The sequence below is a fragment of the Lampetra planeri genome, unplaced genomic scaffold (assembly GCF_965212315.1).
Source record: "Lampetra planeri unplaced genomic scaffold, kcLamPlan1.2.h2 scaffold_125, whole genome shotgun sequence".
In the NCBI taxonomy this organism is placed as follows: Eukaryota; Metazoa; Chordata; class Hyperoartia; order Petromyzontiformes; family Petromyzontidae; genus Lampetra; species Lampetra planeri.
This window is the reverse complement of record NW_027613965.1, coordinates 43,849-60,215: the sequence shown is the minus strand read 5'-3', so window position 1 is coordinate 60,215 and position 16,367 is coordinate 43,849. Positions and strand designations below refer to the sequence as shown.

At 52.8% G+C, this 16,367-nt stretch overlaps 2 protein-coding genes across 8 annotated transcripts in view; one reads left to right on the top strand and one right to left on the bottom strand.

Annotated features, from left to right (window-relative positions):
* Window positions 1–9,818, top strand: part of GOLGA1 (golgin A1) — a 36,812-nt gene extending 26,994 nt beyond the window's left edge. For 6 of the 7 annotated variants that reach the window (XM_078621977.1, XM_078621972.1, XM_078621973.1 and 3 more), the window contains 3 exons: window positions 3,244–3,486; window positions 4,529–4,615; window positions 6,492–9,818. In XM_078621977.1, the coding sequence (XP_078478103.1) occupies window positions 3,244–3,486; window positions 4,529–4,615; window positions 6,492–6,761 (600 nt within the window). In that variant the 3' untranslated portion in view covers window positions 6,762–9,818. Of the gene's footprint in view, window positions 1–3,243; window positions 3,487–4,528; window positions 4,616–5,391 lie in introns of all 7 variants that reach the window. The other variant, XM_078621978.1, reaches the window with a different exon arrangement.
* A 609-nt stretch (window positions 9,819–10,427) lies between these two features.
* On the bottom strand, window positions 10,428–16,367 carry LOC144738982 (actin-related protein 2/3 complex subunit 5-A-like). Its single transcript, XM_078621987.1, has 4 exons — window positions 16,080–16,367; window positions 13,235–13,307; window positions 11,272–11,448; window positions 10,428–10,803 (listed from the first exon to the last, which is right to left on the bottom strand). Exons 1-4 carry the CDS (start codon window positions 16,217–16,219, stop codon window positions 10,741–10,743), a joined length of 453 nt encoding a protein of 150 aa, XP_078478113.1. The 5' UTR covers window positions 16,220–16,367; the 3' UTR covers window positions 10,428–10,740.

Sequence of the window (16,367 nt, the reverse complement as noted above, 5' to 3'; positions counted from 1 at the left end):
CCACTATCCCACTATCCCACTAGCCTGCCTGCTAGTCCACTATCTCACTATCCCACTAGCCTGCCTACTAGTCCACTATCTCACTATCCCACTAGCCTGCCTACTAGTCCACTATCCCACTATCCCACTAGACTGCCTGCTAGTCCACTATCTCACTATCCCACTAGCCTGCCTACTAGTCCACTATCTCACTATCCCACTAGCCTGCCTGCTAGTCCACTATCCCACTATCCCACTAGACTGCCTGCTAGTCCACTATCTCACTATCCCACTAGCCTGCCTACTAGTCCACTATCTCACTATCCCACTAGCCTGCCTGCTAGTCCACTATCTCACTATCCCACTAGCCTGCCTACTAGTCCACTATCTCACTATCCCACTAGCCTGCCTACTAGTCCACTATCCCACTATCCCACTAGACTGCCTGCTAGTCCACTATCTCACTATCCCACTAGCCTGCCTACTAGTCCACTATCTCACTATCCCACTAGCCTGCCTGCTAGTCCACTATCCCACTATCCCACTAGACTGCCTGCTAGTCCACTATCTCACTATCCCACTAGCCTGCCTACTAGTCCACTATCTCACTATCCCACTAGCCTGCCTGCTAGTCCACTATCTCACTATCCCACTAGCCTGCCTACTAGTCCACTATCTCACTATCCCACTAGCCTGCCTGCTAGTCCACTATCTCACTATCCCACTAGCCTGCCTACTAGTCCACTATCTCACTATCCCACTAGCCTGCCTACTAGTTCACTATCCCACTATCCCACTAGCCTGCCTACTAGTCCACTATCTCACTATCCCACTAGCCTGCCTGCTAGTCCACTATCTCACTATCCCACTAGCCTGCCTACTAGTCCACTATCTCACTATCCCACTAGCCTGCCTACTAGTCCACTATCCCACTATCCCACTAGCCTGCCTACTAGTCCACTATCTCACTATCCCACTAGCCTGCCTACTAGTCCACTATCTCACTATCCCACTAGCCTGCCTACTAGTCCACTATCTCACTATCCCACTAGCCTGCCTACTAGTCCACTATCTCACTATCCCACTAGCCTGCCTACTAGTCCACTATCTCACTATCCCACTAGCCTGCCTGCTAGTCCACTATCTCACTATCCCACTAGCCTGCCTACTAGTCCACTATCCCACTATCCCACTAGACTGCCTGCTAGTCCACTATCTCACTATCCCACTAGCCTGCCTACTAGTCCACTATCTCACTATCCCACTAGCCTGCCTACTAGTCCACTATCTCACTATCCCACTAGCCTGCCTGCTAGTCCACTATCCCACTATCCCACTAGACTGCCTGCTTGTCCACTATCTCACTATCCCACTAGGCTGCCTGCTAGTCCACTATCTCACTATCCCACTAGACTGCCTGCTAGTCCACTATCTCACTATCCCACTAGCCTGCCTGCCAGTCCACTATCTCACTATCCCACTAGGCTGCCTGCTAGTCCACTATCTCACTATCCCACTAGCCTGCCTGCTAGTCCACTATCTCACTATCCCACTAGACTGCCTGCTAGTCCACTATCTCACTATCCCACTAGGCTGCCTGCTAGTCCACTATCTCACTATCCCACTAGGTTGCCTGCTAGTCCACTATCCCACTATCCCACTAGCCTGCCTGCTAGTCCACTATCTCACTATCCCACTAGACTGCCTGCTAGTCCACTATCTCACTATCCCACTAGGCTGCCTGCTAGTCCACTATCCCACTAGGCTGCCTGCTAGTCCACTATCCCACTAGGCTGCCTGCTAGTCCACTAGTCCACTAGCCTGCCTGCTAGTCCACTATCCCACTAGCCTGCCTGCTAGTCCACTAGTCCACTAGCCTGCCTGCTAGTCCACTATCCCACTAGCCTGCCTGCTAGTCCACTAGTCCACTAGCCTGCCTGCTAGTCCACTATCTCACTATCCCACTAGCCTGCCTGCTAGTCCACTAGTCCACTAGCCTGCCTGCTAGTCCACTAGCCTGCCTGCTAGTCCACTAGCCCACTAGCCTGCCTGCTAGTCCACTATCCCACTATCCCACTAGCCTGCCTGCTAGTCCACTATCCCACTATCCCACTAGCCTGCCTGCTAGTCCACTATCCCACTAGCCCACTAGCCTGCCTGCTAGTCCACTATCTCACTATCCCACTAGCCTGCCTGCTAGTCCACTAGTCCACTAGCCTGCCTGCTAGTCCACTAGTCCACTATCCCACTAGCCTGCCTGCTAGTCCACTATCCCACTAGCCTGCCTGCTAGTCCACTATCTCACTATCCCACTAGCCTGCCTGCTAGTCCACTAGCCCACTAGCCTGCCTGCTAGTCCACTATCTCACTATCCCACTAGCCTGCCTGCTAGTCCACTATCTCACTATCCCACTAGCCTGCCTGCTAGTCCACTATCCCACTAGCCTGCCTACTAGTCCACTATCCCACTAGCCTGCCTGCTAGTCCACTATCTTACTATCCCACTAGCCTGCCTGCTAGTCCACTATCTCACTATCTCACTAGGCTGCCTGCTAGTCCACTATCCTGCTAGTCCGCTATCCCGCTAGTCCGCTAGACTCTGCTTGCTAGTTTGCTGTCCTGCAAGTCCGCTAGACTGTGTGCTCACTATCCCGCCATCCCGTTTGTCCGCTAGTCCACCTGCGCGCTAGTCCACTATCCTAAAAGTCCACTCGCCTGTCCGCTCGCTCGTCCTTTATCCCACTCGCTTGCTCGTCCGCTGGCCTGCAACCCCACTGACCCCCACCGTATATTATCATCCCGCGAGCCCAATAGACCACTGCATTTCACGGTCAGCCTTGCTTGCCCGCACACTAAACGTACGTAGCCATCTCGATGGCGAGATGTTATCTGCCTTGCCTGGTGTGCAGGAGGTGATCGTGTGGATTTATCTTGGTGTCCTACAATTTTTCCCTCCACATTGAGAAACATGCGTTTAAGAGTATTTGGCTGCTATAAATTTCCACATGATAACCTACTTCGTGGACCTATCATTTGTGGCCAGGTTGCTTCTGAAAAGAAGCTATATGGCTCAGTGGGTCTTAATGTCATAAAATTAAAAACATGTTTAGTTTATATTATGGCTTGTGGAGGGAGGCCTTCACCCAGCAGTAGACAGATCATGGTTGATGATGATGAAGCCTCACATCATCTCTGCCCCTCAACTCTCTCCTCTCCCCTCTATTGCCACTACCCCCCACAACCCACCCCCCCCCACCTCACCAGCGCCTGAGAGTGGAGGGGTCCGATTCTGGGAATGCGGCGGCCGGAGCGGTGGATGGAAGGGAGCGACCGTTTGGGGCCTCCCACTCCTCGATGGCCCCCCACGAGCCTCCGGATTGGTTGAGGGGGGGCGGAGGGGCGGTGTTTGGGCCGTACGTGACGGGCGTTGCCGGCGAGCCGCCGCGCGTCAACCTGCAGTACCTGAAGCACGTGGTGCTCAAGTTCGTGTCGGCTCGTGAGGCGGAGGTATGGGCAACCAGCACGCAGCAACCCGACTACCTTACTACTACTACCTTACTACTACTACCTTACTACTACTACCTTACTACCTTACTACTACTACCTTACTACTACTACCTTACTACTACTACCTTACTACTACTACCTTACTACTACTACCTTACTACTACTACCTTACTACTACTACCTTACTACCTTACTACTACTACCTTACTACCTTACTACTACTACCTTACTACTACTACCTTACTACTACCTTACTACGACTACCCACGCAGCAACCGGACTACCGATCGTGAAACCATGCAACTGATCATGCAACCACCCGCAACCATGCAACCCATAACCAATAACTGGAGAATATCTTAACCAGTCCTGGGCATCTCCGAGGTCGACTCAGCCTTAAACGTTGTGACGTCCTAACCTCGACACTTGGGAGACAAAGGGGTGTGGTGCTGGCCACCCACCTCGTGTCTTCGTAGGTGCTGGTCGCTAACGGCTCTTGCCCCAACAGTCTGCTGTTCAAGGCGACACATTGACGGCCTTCGGCCAGGCGAGTCGCTCAAAAAGTTGGACACGAACGACGCATTCACGAAAGCACCCCATGCTCCGTTTTGAAGTTTTAAAACTAAACATCTTTGAATTGTATTATGTTTTGAATTAGATAATTGTATTTCTTCATTTAAAGCTTATATCATTTTACATCTGGAAGACTTCATTGAAAAGGACATTTCGTGTGAATTTTCTCTCGTCGTTAAGTCGATGGCCTTGTCGGGGGTTCGGTTCGATGTGGACTGTCACCCGTTTGGGATTGCGGGATCGAGATGAGGCGACACGGAGCTGCTGGCCGTGCGAGAAGACCGCCGTCTGCAGATCGATTCCCACGTCATCGAGCGTCTGTCCCTGCGCCTCCGTCATTCATGCAGGGGGCGCGTGGAGGTTTGCAGCGCTGCCTGCATGAAAACGATGGAAAGTGCAGTGTCAATCACAGATAGATAAAGTTGTGCGCTTGTGTAAGAGTATGGGGGGGGGTCTTTGTCTTGTGTAGGCGTTCCACCTCGTTCGGGCCATCTCCGTACTGCTGCACCTCTCCTCTGAGGAGGAGCGCCTCTTGAAGGAGACGCTGGAGTACAAGGTGTGACCACCGCTTGGAATCACTATCACCATCAACATCACTGCCACCGCTTGCCACCACTACCGCTCACTGCCAACACCATCGGCAACGATCGCCACTCTCTCCTCATCCCACGACCCTCGGCGCTCTCCCCTCACTCCGAGCTATACTCCGCCAACCTTATTCCAGAGTGATTCACTGCACTTAATCACAACTCGGTCAATCTGGGTCTCTGTGTAGTGACTGACTCAGAGACACTAAGAGTCGGAGGCACTCTGTATTAGACGGCCTTAACAGTTGACACTGGGTAGCTGCGGCTCCCAGTCAGGACAGCTGGCAGACCGCCTGGCTGGGATCCTGCTCCACACGACAGCCCCGAGGTCCCCTCCCGCGGCCCCCTTCTGGAACCTACCAGCAGGTTCTTGAGGTGCCCCTTCCATAAACCTTTCCACTACATCCCTCTCTGGTCTGTCACGTGACCTGCTGTCAGTCAGCGCTGATGTAGCTGCAGATCCCCTTCCCTGCCAGCAGCCAGCGCTATGCTGCTAAGTGACCGATTCTATGTCACTACATCTGTTTAGGTGTATCTATGTGAGCCTATTGGTCTTTGTGAGTCTGTGGGTGTCTATGCGAGTCTGAATTCCCATGACTGGGCTGAGACCATCTTACCACATGAGAACCTGGTATAATCGCAGCTGGGGCAGCCGCAACTATGAATTCAAACCCAGGTTGTCTGTGCTTTGATCTCTGAGTCACATGGTCACTTACCTCCTCTTTGCCCCCCCACACATCCCCAGATGTCGTGGTTTGGAACGCGGCCAGCCCCGCAGGGCGCTGTGCGCCCCTCCATCACCGGCAGCGGCCTGCCCTGGCAGTGACGGCCTGCGCTCTGCTTTTGCGTGGCTGCCGCGTCCTCCTAATGCCGGGGAGAGAGAGAGCATTCCTCGCTGTAGTATTTAAAAACAAAATTCCGCTGTGGGGTTGGCTCGCGGATGTGGAGGTGGAACCACGGAACGGACTCGCGCAGGTCACTTCCTGCCCCCGCCGCAAGGAATTCTGGGACATGGGCTGCCCCGCCCCATTCCCACCCCAGATCAGGTTGTCGTCGTTGGTTGTAGCGCATCGCCACGGGGCGCCAAAGCTCCCCTGCAGAGGGCCGCACGGTGGCGCCAGCAGCGCCACGCGTCGCACCCGGCCACGATGATGATGATGATGATGCTGGCTCCCCACGATTGCGCTTTACTGGCAAACGGCCGTAGCGTCCTCGACACCAACCAACCACTCCACTGCAGCTGTAGCAGCAGCGGCAGCAGCGGCAGCCCATGCAGCAGAGAGGTGGGGTGTCCGACTCCATCTGGCCCTGCCAAGTGCGACGTGTGGCCGGGTGTGATATGTGGCAGTGTGTGGCAACGTGGCCGGGTGTGACGCGTGGCTGGGTGAGATTGACTGGCTGAGTGGTTGACTCGCCACATCAATAACACTGGTGTGTGTGTGGCCTTAAAAGGAAAAATATGTAATAGGCGACATTTCGGTCAATGGCCCTTTCTCATAGCATGAAAAGATGTGTGCGTTAAAAATAAGTAATTCTCATCAGGCCTCGGGGTGTAAACTGCACTGTCCAACGCTTATCCACTCTTTCTCTTTGGCTTCTCTGTTTATGTGCCATGAAGAAAGGCCATGGCCCGAAACGTCGTCCATTATATATTTTCTTTTAATCCTGCAGTGTTATTTTGGTTACTTGTGCACCACTGCCAATGCAGGATCACCAAATGATTGTAGTGACTGAGTGAGTGACCGAGTGAGTGACTGACCGCTATGATTGTCTAGAGAAAAATCTGTTACTCCATTCCATTGTACGCACGTACATTACGTTGAACTTCTTTCGCACCATACGTAGCCAACCTTGCTCATCGGAGGCGCCCACCAAGTTGGCACGGTCGCCCCACGGTCGACTCGTCGCCACTGGCGATGGCCACCTCCCGCACCATCTGGCGGATCGTGGCGATGGCCGGGAACGTCGAGACAACCGGTGGTGGTGGTGAAGTCAGGGGGGCGGTGGGGATCAAGAAGTCGCCACGTGACACCGCCGCGTCGACGGATCTACCCGGTGCGCCCCGCGGGGCCGAGACCATCGATCTGCTCGGCGCCGGTTCCGTGCCGCGTGTGAAGGGATCCCCAGCAGCAGCAGTAGCTGCAGCAGCTGTAGCTGCAGCAGCCACTAGAGGCGCTGTAACGCAATTGAATCGGTCATCCGACGAGATTACCAATCGGTCCGTGTGGGTGGAAGAAAGTAGGGGTGGCGTTGCCTGTCGTAGGGGCGTGTCTCTGCCCATCTATGGGCTTGTTGAGCGTGAATCGAGGTCAGTCTGGTTAATCCACGGTTAATCCGACGGCTACGGTAAGAGTATCAATTCGTCGAACGTGAATTGCCGCGTCGATTCATTGGCAAGCGTCGTGTGAAACGCCCCCTCAGCTGCGCGATCGGTGATTAGTTTGAAAGTCCGTTTTTTCTTTTATCGCTCATCACAGCGCCACGGCGTAAGATGCAATCAACCGTCGCTCGGTGGCGGAGGGGCGTGCATCGTCGAACGTGTCGAGTGATTTCCACACTGGAATATTTTCGGGGTTGCTGCTCGACTGGGCTAGGTGGCACGTGACCCTGCAAGAGTGGTGGCCACAGCTCGTTGCGAGGGGTATCCTGAATGTGGTGTGGGGGAGTGTCGGGGAGTGTTGATTTTGTTAAGAGAAAATATATTCCGTCGACAGTGTTTATTTCATGAGTCAACGATGACAATGAGTGGATGAAGATGGTTACTACTGCCCAATATCACCATCATCACTACTATAATAAGGTTTTTTTTGGGGTTAGATCGCGTAAGTATATAAATGTGTCGTTAGAACCCGCCACCACCCGACACAGACAACTGGTAAGGGTTGTCACGGAAACAGAACGTGGCCAATTCGTCACTAGTACAGCACTAGTGTATAGTGTAGTGAATAGTGGAGTATACTAGTACAGCACTGACCGGTGTGTTGGAGAACCAAGCCACAACATTTACAATCTGAGTACGACGTTTCGCCAGTAATTACAACCAGCTTCATCAGGCGACAGCCAGACTTGTGGAGAAGTCTAACTGCAAGAGCGCAGAAGAGTGGTCACCACATCTACGCCTCTCTATATAAGGCGCGGAACAAGAATACTTCTCCACAAATCTGGCTGTCGCCTGATGAAGCCAGTTGTGGCTTGGCTCTCCAACACACAACCAGCGTGCTGTACTAGTGTACTGCACTATACACTACACTATATTACTATACACTACACTACTGTACACTATATACTACACTATACACTACACTGTATATTACACTATACACTACACTGTATACTACAATACTATAAACTATACTATATGCTACACTATACACAATACACTACACTATACACCACTACTATACACTTTACTACTATACACTACACTATACACTAGTGCTGTACTAGTATACTACACTATACACTACACTACTATGCACAATACACTACACTGGTGCTGTACTAGTGACGAATTGGCACGTTCTGTTTACGTGACAACCCTCACTAGTTGGCTGTGTCGGTTGGTGGTGGGTTCTAACGACCATTATGGATATTGGTCGCGAAAGCCGACGTGTTAAACTGATCATCACTTCTATCACCACCACCATCAATACTACCACTACTATCACCACCATCATCACCATCATTACCACCACCACCACGTGAAGCTACAACCCGATGGGTCTGAGACCGGGGCTCACCGAGTGGCTGAGTTGGTAACACTGTGGGCTGGGGGTTTGTGGTGTTTAGGCGAAGAGCGGCTGCTTGAGAGCCACTGGAGCACCGGGAAAGCTCCACTGCTCGACGAGACGAATCCCGGCTCCATCACCATTGCCACCGGTTACCGTTGCCACCGGTTACCGTTGCGCGGCTCCATCACCGTCGGCACACGCGTCTCGCTGCTGTGATGTCCGCAGCGTCTCGGCAGGACGAGTTTGAGAGGCGGTCGATGCTCAAAGTCGAGTCCGTCTCTTCACAACGAGTTTCAGAGACGTCTGCGTGCAAGCGACTCGGTTGCGTGCAATGGATTGCACGGGTTGCGCTTTGTCAAGCAATCGCAACGCTGGACTTTGTTCACCCTGCTTGTGGCGCAAAGGGTAAATCTGGGCCCAAGTGGCAGCGCATTTGCCGCTTGTTGCAGAGGTTCCGATCCGGCAGGTCGTGCTGGTCACTCCTGTGGCTTCTGCTTCACGGCGGATGTGAAAGATCCCCCGTGACGTCATTCTAAACGAGTCGTATGCCAGCGTGATGGTACGAATTCGAAAAATTACACCGCAAATGACGAGATGGAGATGGCACGCAGCTGCAACATCACCCACCTCCCCGTTACTGTCAAATCACCGCAGGCCGCGTCTGAAACACAGCGGTGGTTGGTGGCACCTTCCTTGGCAATGGTCGCCTTGGGCAATCGGAAAGACGGCGCCAGTACCGGACGTGCTCCATTAATGACCAGGCGACGTCTTCAATAAGCTCCCAGTTGACCCCATTAGCTCTGGCGTCGGGTGAATCGTCACGTGACGATCGCGGCTCAAGGGGCGTTTTGCACTCCGGCGAAGAAGCTCTTCTCCTCTGCTGCATCCTCAAGGACAGCATTACCATGATTACACTGCAGTCACCATGCTTACACTGGTTACTGCCGTCGAGCGAGAGCCGACGACTGCCTCGAGTGCGACATAGCACTGGGGGTTGAGCGTGTGAGTTGGTGTGTGAGTTTGTGTGTGAGTTGATGTGTGTGCAGGGGCTAGCGCACTGCACTACTCAACTGGCGTTCCGGGCTCGATTCCTGCTCGCAGACACTTTAGGTGATTATCTACACCGGATCCTGGGCTTCCCCTAAGTCGACTCAGCCTTAACTGAGAGCCTGGTGCCGTGTGCAAACATCAGCATTGGGGAGACAAAGGTGGCTGGGCATGGTCCTGGCCACCACCCCCTCAGTGCGCCTTGCCGTCCATCGGTGGCACTTGCCCCAGTAGCCTGTGTAGGCTATATGGGGGACCTTTGTGTTTATGGGTACAGTTCTGGGGAATAACAAAAACTACTTGTTGGTTTGCTCTCCCTATCGGCTCCTGAAACTAACTTATTCTGATCACCGCTGTGCTTCTAAGCCCTGGGAATAAAAGATCTGCAACCCTCGCACGTGTGTGCTACCACATGGTATCATGTCTCGCGTCGTGTCTCGTACCACCAGCTCGATGGGATTCCTGCATCCTCATGCGTCGTGTCCCGAGGGAGCCAAACTCTCGTCGTCGCGATGGGAGGGACCACACATCATGCCAATGTGGAAGCGTGCTTCTGAAAATGAGTCTTGAGACTCGATGAGGCTTTCCTGGGCAAGTGGCAATATTATTACTTAAACCTACAGCCCATTTCGCTGGAATGGCCTGAGCTCACAAGCCAAGCAGGGCTGGATATTACTTTGTATGGGCAACCCCCATGCATAACACAGGTGTTATAGGCTGCTTCGGGGCTATATTATCAGCAGAGGGCAGATGCAGAATAACCCATTGTACTTTACTACACTGAAACGTCTGTGTCCTGCCTTCATCCAGCATGGCAAGCACGGTAAAACAATCCCCATGGGGAGGCACTCATCCAGCAGTGGCGTGACTAGAGGGTTGCACACGTCCGTGAACTGAAAGCAGCCCGACTTCCAGAGCACATTCAGTGCCATGACGACCGAGTGGGTCTATTGAGAGGGATCAGCAGGTTCTATAAAGGCCGCAACTTGGGGTGGATACCAGGGAGGGGAGAAGCGGATTTATTGCGACTGGTGTGCTGCACCGTGGCACAGCAGCAGCCCTCGGCTCGCCATACAAAAACATTCAAACAAATCCCGGGGAGGGGAATGCCGAGGGTGACGGTGAGCGGTGGCGGTAAGGGGTGAGCGTCGATCGTAGAAATCTGTGGTGGTGGACTTGGTAGCGAGCGGTATGGGGCGGTGGTGTTTGCGTTGAGCATCGGTGATGTGAGCGTTGGCGACGGGTGATGATGGCGGTAAACTTGAAGTGGGGTCGATGAGCGGCGTTGGTTGGTGAGCCCACGGTTGTGTTGCCCCTCACACCATCTTGCGGGCAGTGAGCACGCGAACTACACAGCCCAGGCCGCCCACCGCCAACACCTGCCAAGCGGAGACAGGGACAGCATCAGCATCAATAGAAACCCCGGAGTCTGCACACAAAAATCCCTTGTAGAGCCTCACCAGACTGTTGGGGCAAGTGATATTAGCGAGTAGCACCTATGAAGGCCAGAACGGCACAAGGCGGTGGATGGCCAGCACCACGCCTGGCCACCGCTATCGCCCTCGTGGCGGCGTTTACACACCGCACCAGGCACTCATTTCAGATCGAGTTGACCAAGGGGAGGCCCAGAATCGGTGTGACCGGGAATCGAACTTGGGCCACAAGTCTCATAACGCAATGCGCCAACCACCACTACACTACCGCTCCCCATGCAAATACAGGCACGCAAATATCCCCCATATAGTCTTGACAGACTGTTGGGGCAAGTGCTGTTAGCGAGTAGCACCTATGAAGGCCGGCACGGCGCACGACGGGGTGACGCACCCACAACACGCGCCGCGACGAACCTTCTCGTGCCACTGCAGCAGCACGGCGCTGCTGTTCTCGGAGGGTCGCTCGAAGCCCTTGTAGACGTACTGCATGAGCAGGTCAACGCTGCCCTGGTCCAGCGAGCGCACGCCACGCTCCATGTCGGCCGCCTTGAACGCGGTCAGAACCTTCAGCACAGTAACCTCCGCTCGCTCCTGGTAGACCATGCACGGAGATAGGGTGTGACACGGTGCGCGGTGAGACACACACCATGACAGTGACACACAAGGTGATACACACCATGACCTCCGCTCGCCCTAGCTCACCACGCACAGAGATACGGTGACACGCCGTATGGTGATGCACACACCGTGACACACCGTGCCCTCCGCTCGCTTCTCACACACATGCAGAGACACGGTGACACGGCACACCGTGACACCCTGCGGCACACCGGGATATACCACACGGCACACCGGGATATACCACACACAGCCAAACAAATCAAACTGTCACCTGTACAAGCGTTTAACAGTGATTAGATTATTATTGAGCTCTCCGCTAAACTGAACAATCCTCACAATCAAATTAGCAATTACAGGGTTACGCAAATACGACTTTGCAGAAATGCTCCCATAAATCATACAAATTAAGATGCGGAAATGTTTGCATTAGTTATGTGAGCACAAATAGTGTAGAGCGGTGAGGTTGCGGATAAACACCAAAACGCCACATTCACAGAGCTTCTCTCAGATTAAGGTAGATATGTTTGTAGCGTTGTCATGTTAGCATTACGTAATTGTTTAGTTTTCTATGCTTAGAACTATCTTTTTCCCATGTTTCTATTGCTAGTTTTCATTTTAAGTAAATTTAATGAGTTACTTACTCTACAGTATGCACTATGTGTATCTGTGTTGTGTGTGTGTATGTTGACGACCCTACATACACTTATGTGTAAGTGTGTATATGTGAAGTCTCGGCTGAGCCGAATGTGCGGTAAACACTTGGAACCGACTGCTTTCTGTTAACAATGCATCTTAATAATAACCACAATTGGAGACATTATATGTTCCGTTAGTTAAATAATGGGTAGTGTAGATATTCGATGAAATGAAAGCATCATAGGAAGTGCAGAGCGTATGCACAGCGATACGAAACAGGTAGCAATAGAAAACGGATGACGGGGTGATACAGCAATGAGAGAAAACGGTGGGGGGAAATTGTTCAGTTTCCGACATATGGAAAAATCAGGTTACGGATACTTCTCGGGAACCGAACCTTTTAACAACACCTTTGGTCAGAACAATTCCTTGGCCTCACCTAAATATCGACTATGAGACGATACGCACAGTTGGCTCCGTATGCCGAAACATAAATTATATATATAGAGCATACCACACCACACTGCTGACCACACAGATGCACCGTAACCCGCCACACGCCACTAGGGTTGCCATCGGCCCCGGTCTGACCCAGACAATCTGGTAATAGGTGCCCATGTTGGCTGGCAGGAACTGATTTGTAAACGAGATCTGGTGGCACCGCGTTGATTATCGCAGGATACTGCACAGCGTGGACAGAGGCCACGGTGGCGAGATGTTAACGACCTTGCATCTAGGAGGCCGTGGGTCAATCTCGACCCTGAGGCCTGTTGTAGATTTGGACTTTGCATGTTCTTCCTGCAGTTGTGTGGCATTTTCTGCAGGTTCTCCGATTTTTCCCTTCACATTTATTAACGTGCATTTAAGAGTATTTGGCTTCAAAAATCTTCTACACGATAAGCTCCTTTCGTTGATATATAATTTGTGGCCAGGCAGCTTCTCAAAAAGAGCTACGTAGCTCAGTGGGCCTTTAAACTGGTAACAATAAGACAAAAACGGTGACCTCACGCTGAGAAATACGTCCGGGTTTGGCCGACAGTAGGAAAGGCGGCAAACGGACGCACGAGACCAGGACGACGCTGCAGGGGTTGGTGGGTCACGGGGGCAGGGGGAGTCGCACCTTGACGCTCTGGCTCTTGGAGTTGAGAGGAGGGTTCTTGAGAGCTGCCTTGAGAGCTGCGACCATGTCTCCCGTGGATGCGCGGGTCAAGAAATCAACGTCGTCAACATCATCATCAGCGTGAACATCAACATCACCATCAACATCACCGTCACCATCGACATCAGCGTGAACATCGACATCACATCACCGTCACCATCAACATCACATCAGCGTGAACATCATCATCAGCGTGAACATCGACATCAGCGTGAACATCGACATCAGCGTGAACATCGACATCAGCGTGAACATCGACATCACATCACCATCAGCGTCAACATCATCACCGTGAACATCAACATCAGCGTGAACATCATCATCAACGTGAACATCAACATCAGCGTGAACATCAACATCAGCGTGAACATCAACATCAGCGTGAACATCAACATCACCGTGAACATCAACATCATCACCGTGAACATCATCATCATCATCAGCGTGAACATCAACATCACCGTCAACATCAACATCCTCATCAACAACGGGGTGTGGCCACACAGCCCCAGCGGCAGCGTCTACGTTAGTCGTGGAGGTTCGCAGTTGGAACCTAATAATCATAGCGAGTCCTCAATAGTATCGTGGTTCGTACTCCAACCTGTCACGCGGGGAGACCAGGGTTCAATTACCTGTCGGGGAGAGCTAAACTTTTTATACACAAACTGCTATTCTGTGCGTTTAGTTGTCCTTTCCCCCGCACCTCCGATTAGCACGGTTGGCTACGTACGGTGCGAAAGAAGTCCAACATACACACGTGCCTATTACTGCAGGTGTGTTAACCATGAACACGCGCCGTCTTGTTTCACAGTGGACATCTAAGAGACCTGGAATGTTTTTCGAAAAGAGACTAGCGTCACCGTCCACAGTTGTCACAATCGAGATGGTAATCGATTCAGAAAGTGGTTACCGGTTAGCACCGTTCGGCAATGGCGTGGTGCAACACAGCCCGAGGGGCGTGGTAATGAGGAAGTCGCAAAGGCAGCGGGTTTGAGTTGGGTTTTTATTTTATTATTTTATTGTGAGTTTCCCGTTATAACCCAACTTCTGCCATCCCCTCGTGTTTCGTCAGCTCTAGCAAGGTCGGTGGTCTGGGTAAAGGTGCGGAGGTCTCTGCCTTGTCCGCCCTGAATTCACAAGCAGAACCCGGCTGCAATTCACCCAATCATCTCATCAACCAACACCCTACATCAACAAAACCTAACGCTAACCCTTACCACAACCAAACCCTCACCCTAACCTTCACCAAACCCTAGCCGAAGCTTCACCTGACCCTAATCCTCGCCATAATCCCAACCCAAACAAAACCCTTTACCCCAACCCATCCCGTATAGCCTGAACAGACTGTAGGGGCAAGTGCCGTTCGCGAGTAGCACCGATGAAGGCCGCCACGGCGCACAAGGGAGTGGGTGGCCAGAACCACGCTTGGCCGCCTTTGTCTCCCCAGTGGCGATGTTTACTCCACCCCACGCCAGGAACTCATTGAGGCCCAGTCGACCTTGGGAAGGCCCAGAACCGATTCAGATAATCGTCACTGGTGTTGGTGGCCGTGAGCGCGAATCGAACTCGGGTCGCCAGGTTTGTAGCGCAGCGCGCTAACCGCTCTACGCTCCCCACACACGGAGCAGAGAACACGCACAGCACATACACACACAGCACATACACACACAGCACATACATACACAGCACATACACACACCACATACACACGCACAGCACACACACGCACATACACAGCCCACAGCACACAGCACATACACAGCACACACACAGCGCACACACACAGCACATACACACACACAGCACATACACACACAGCACATACACACACAGCACATACACACACAGCACATACACACACACAGCACATACACACGCACAGCACACACACGCACATACACAGCCCACAGCACATACACAGCACACACACAGCGCACACACAGCGCACACACACAGCACATACACACACACAGCACATACACACAAGTTTAACAACACTTCATGTCGATATGTATTCAGCAGTGGCTATGCCGTGACGACCGAGGAGCTGAGGGAGGCTGCGTGGTGAGAATGTCACCGGGAGACAGGAAGAGGACCCCACACCGAGAGGGGGTCACGCCTGGCGGTGACGGAGAGGACCCCACACAGAGAGGGGGTCCAACGCAGAGATGGAGCGACATGACCCCGACCCCAACCCTACAGTTAGACAACACTCGATGTTTTACCAGGGAAGGCCCCGCTGAGATATTTAGCTGGGGGCGACCCAGCACTAATGATAGCTCAACAAAGTGGCGCATTAGCATCGTGTGGGAATGTATAGCAGCCAAATACTCCTCTTCTTGGTTTTTTCGGTAAAGTCACGTAGAAGGGAAGTAATAAAATAATAAAAATAAAACATAAAATAATTATGTTTATTATTTTATTACTTCCCTTCTACGTGACTTTACCGAAAAAACCAAGAAGATGAATCCCTGCAGTCACGAAAGCTTTAAATCGAAATTCAGCCAAATACTCATAACGCGTGATGTTGAGTCTAAATCTGAGGGGACAAACTGGAGGACAGGCGTCGTCAGGGTCGGGATGGAACCTGCAACTTCCTGCAGACAAGGCGACGGGTTATTACGATTAGTTTGGTTCTGTCGGTAAAGTCACGAAGGTATCCGAGTCAGGCGAGGTTGTTCAACATCTCGCGAGGCACTCAGCCAGCAGTGGATAGACGCTGACCGGGCGAGCCGAGACCCCCCGACTAGGCCCCGGCGGCTCCTCGAGCTCGCCTGGACGTGCCGCCGCGTAGGAGCAAGGATATTGCCGCAGCGCCGCGTCCACCTCGGCCTCGTCGGGGCCCTGCTGCTCGGCCGCCTCCTCGGGCTCGTCCACGAACTTGTTCTCGTCGTACTCGTCCACGTCCACCTTGCGGAAGCGGTTCGACATCGTGTTCTTGGCCATGGCTGTGCTCGATTGTCGCCGGGTTCAGCGCACACGGAGGAGAGAGACGCGGAACGTCGAGCGGGTGGAGGGGGGGGGAGCGATGGGGCGGTGGCGGCTTCCGGCTGGGAGCTCGGGAGATCTTCCTCTTCCAGAAGAGGTAGAGACG

Bases quoted from the DNA above. Each gene is read 5' to 3' on its own strand.
- LOC144738982 (XM_078621987.1), bottom strand. From the start codon at position 16,219: ATGGCCAAGAACACGATGTCGAACCGCTTCCGCAAGGTGGACGTGGAC. The intron at 13,308-16,079 runs ATATCCTTGCTC...CCGCGCATCCAC, and splicing joins GTGGACGCGGCGCTGCGGCA to GGGAGACATGGTCGCAGCTC. The intron at 10,804-11,271 runs GTTCGTCGCGGC...TCCGCTTGGCAG, and splicing joins TGCTGCAGTGGCACGAGAAG to GTGTTGGCGGTGGGCGGCCT.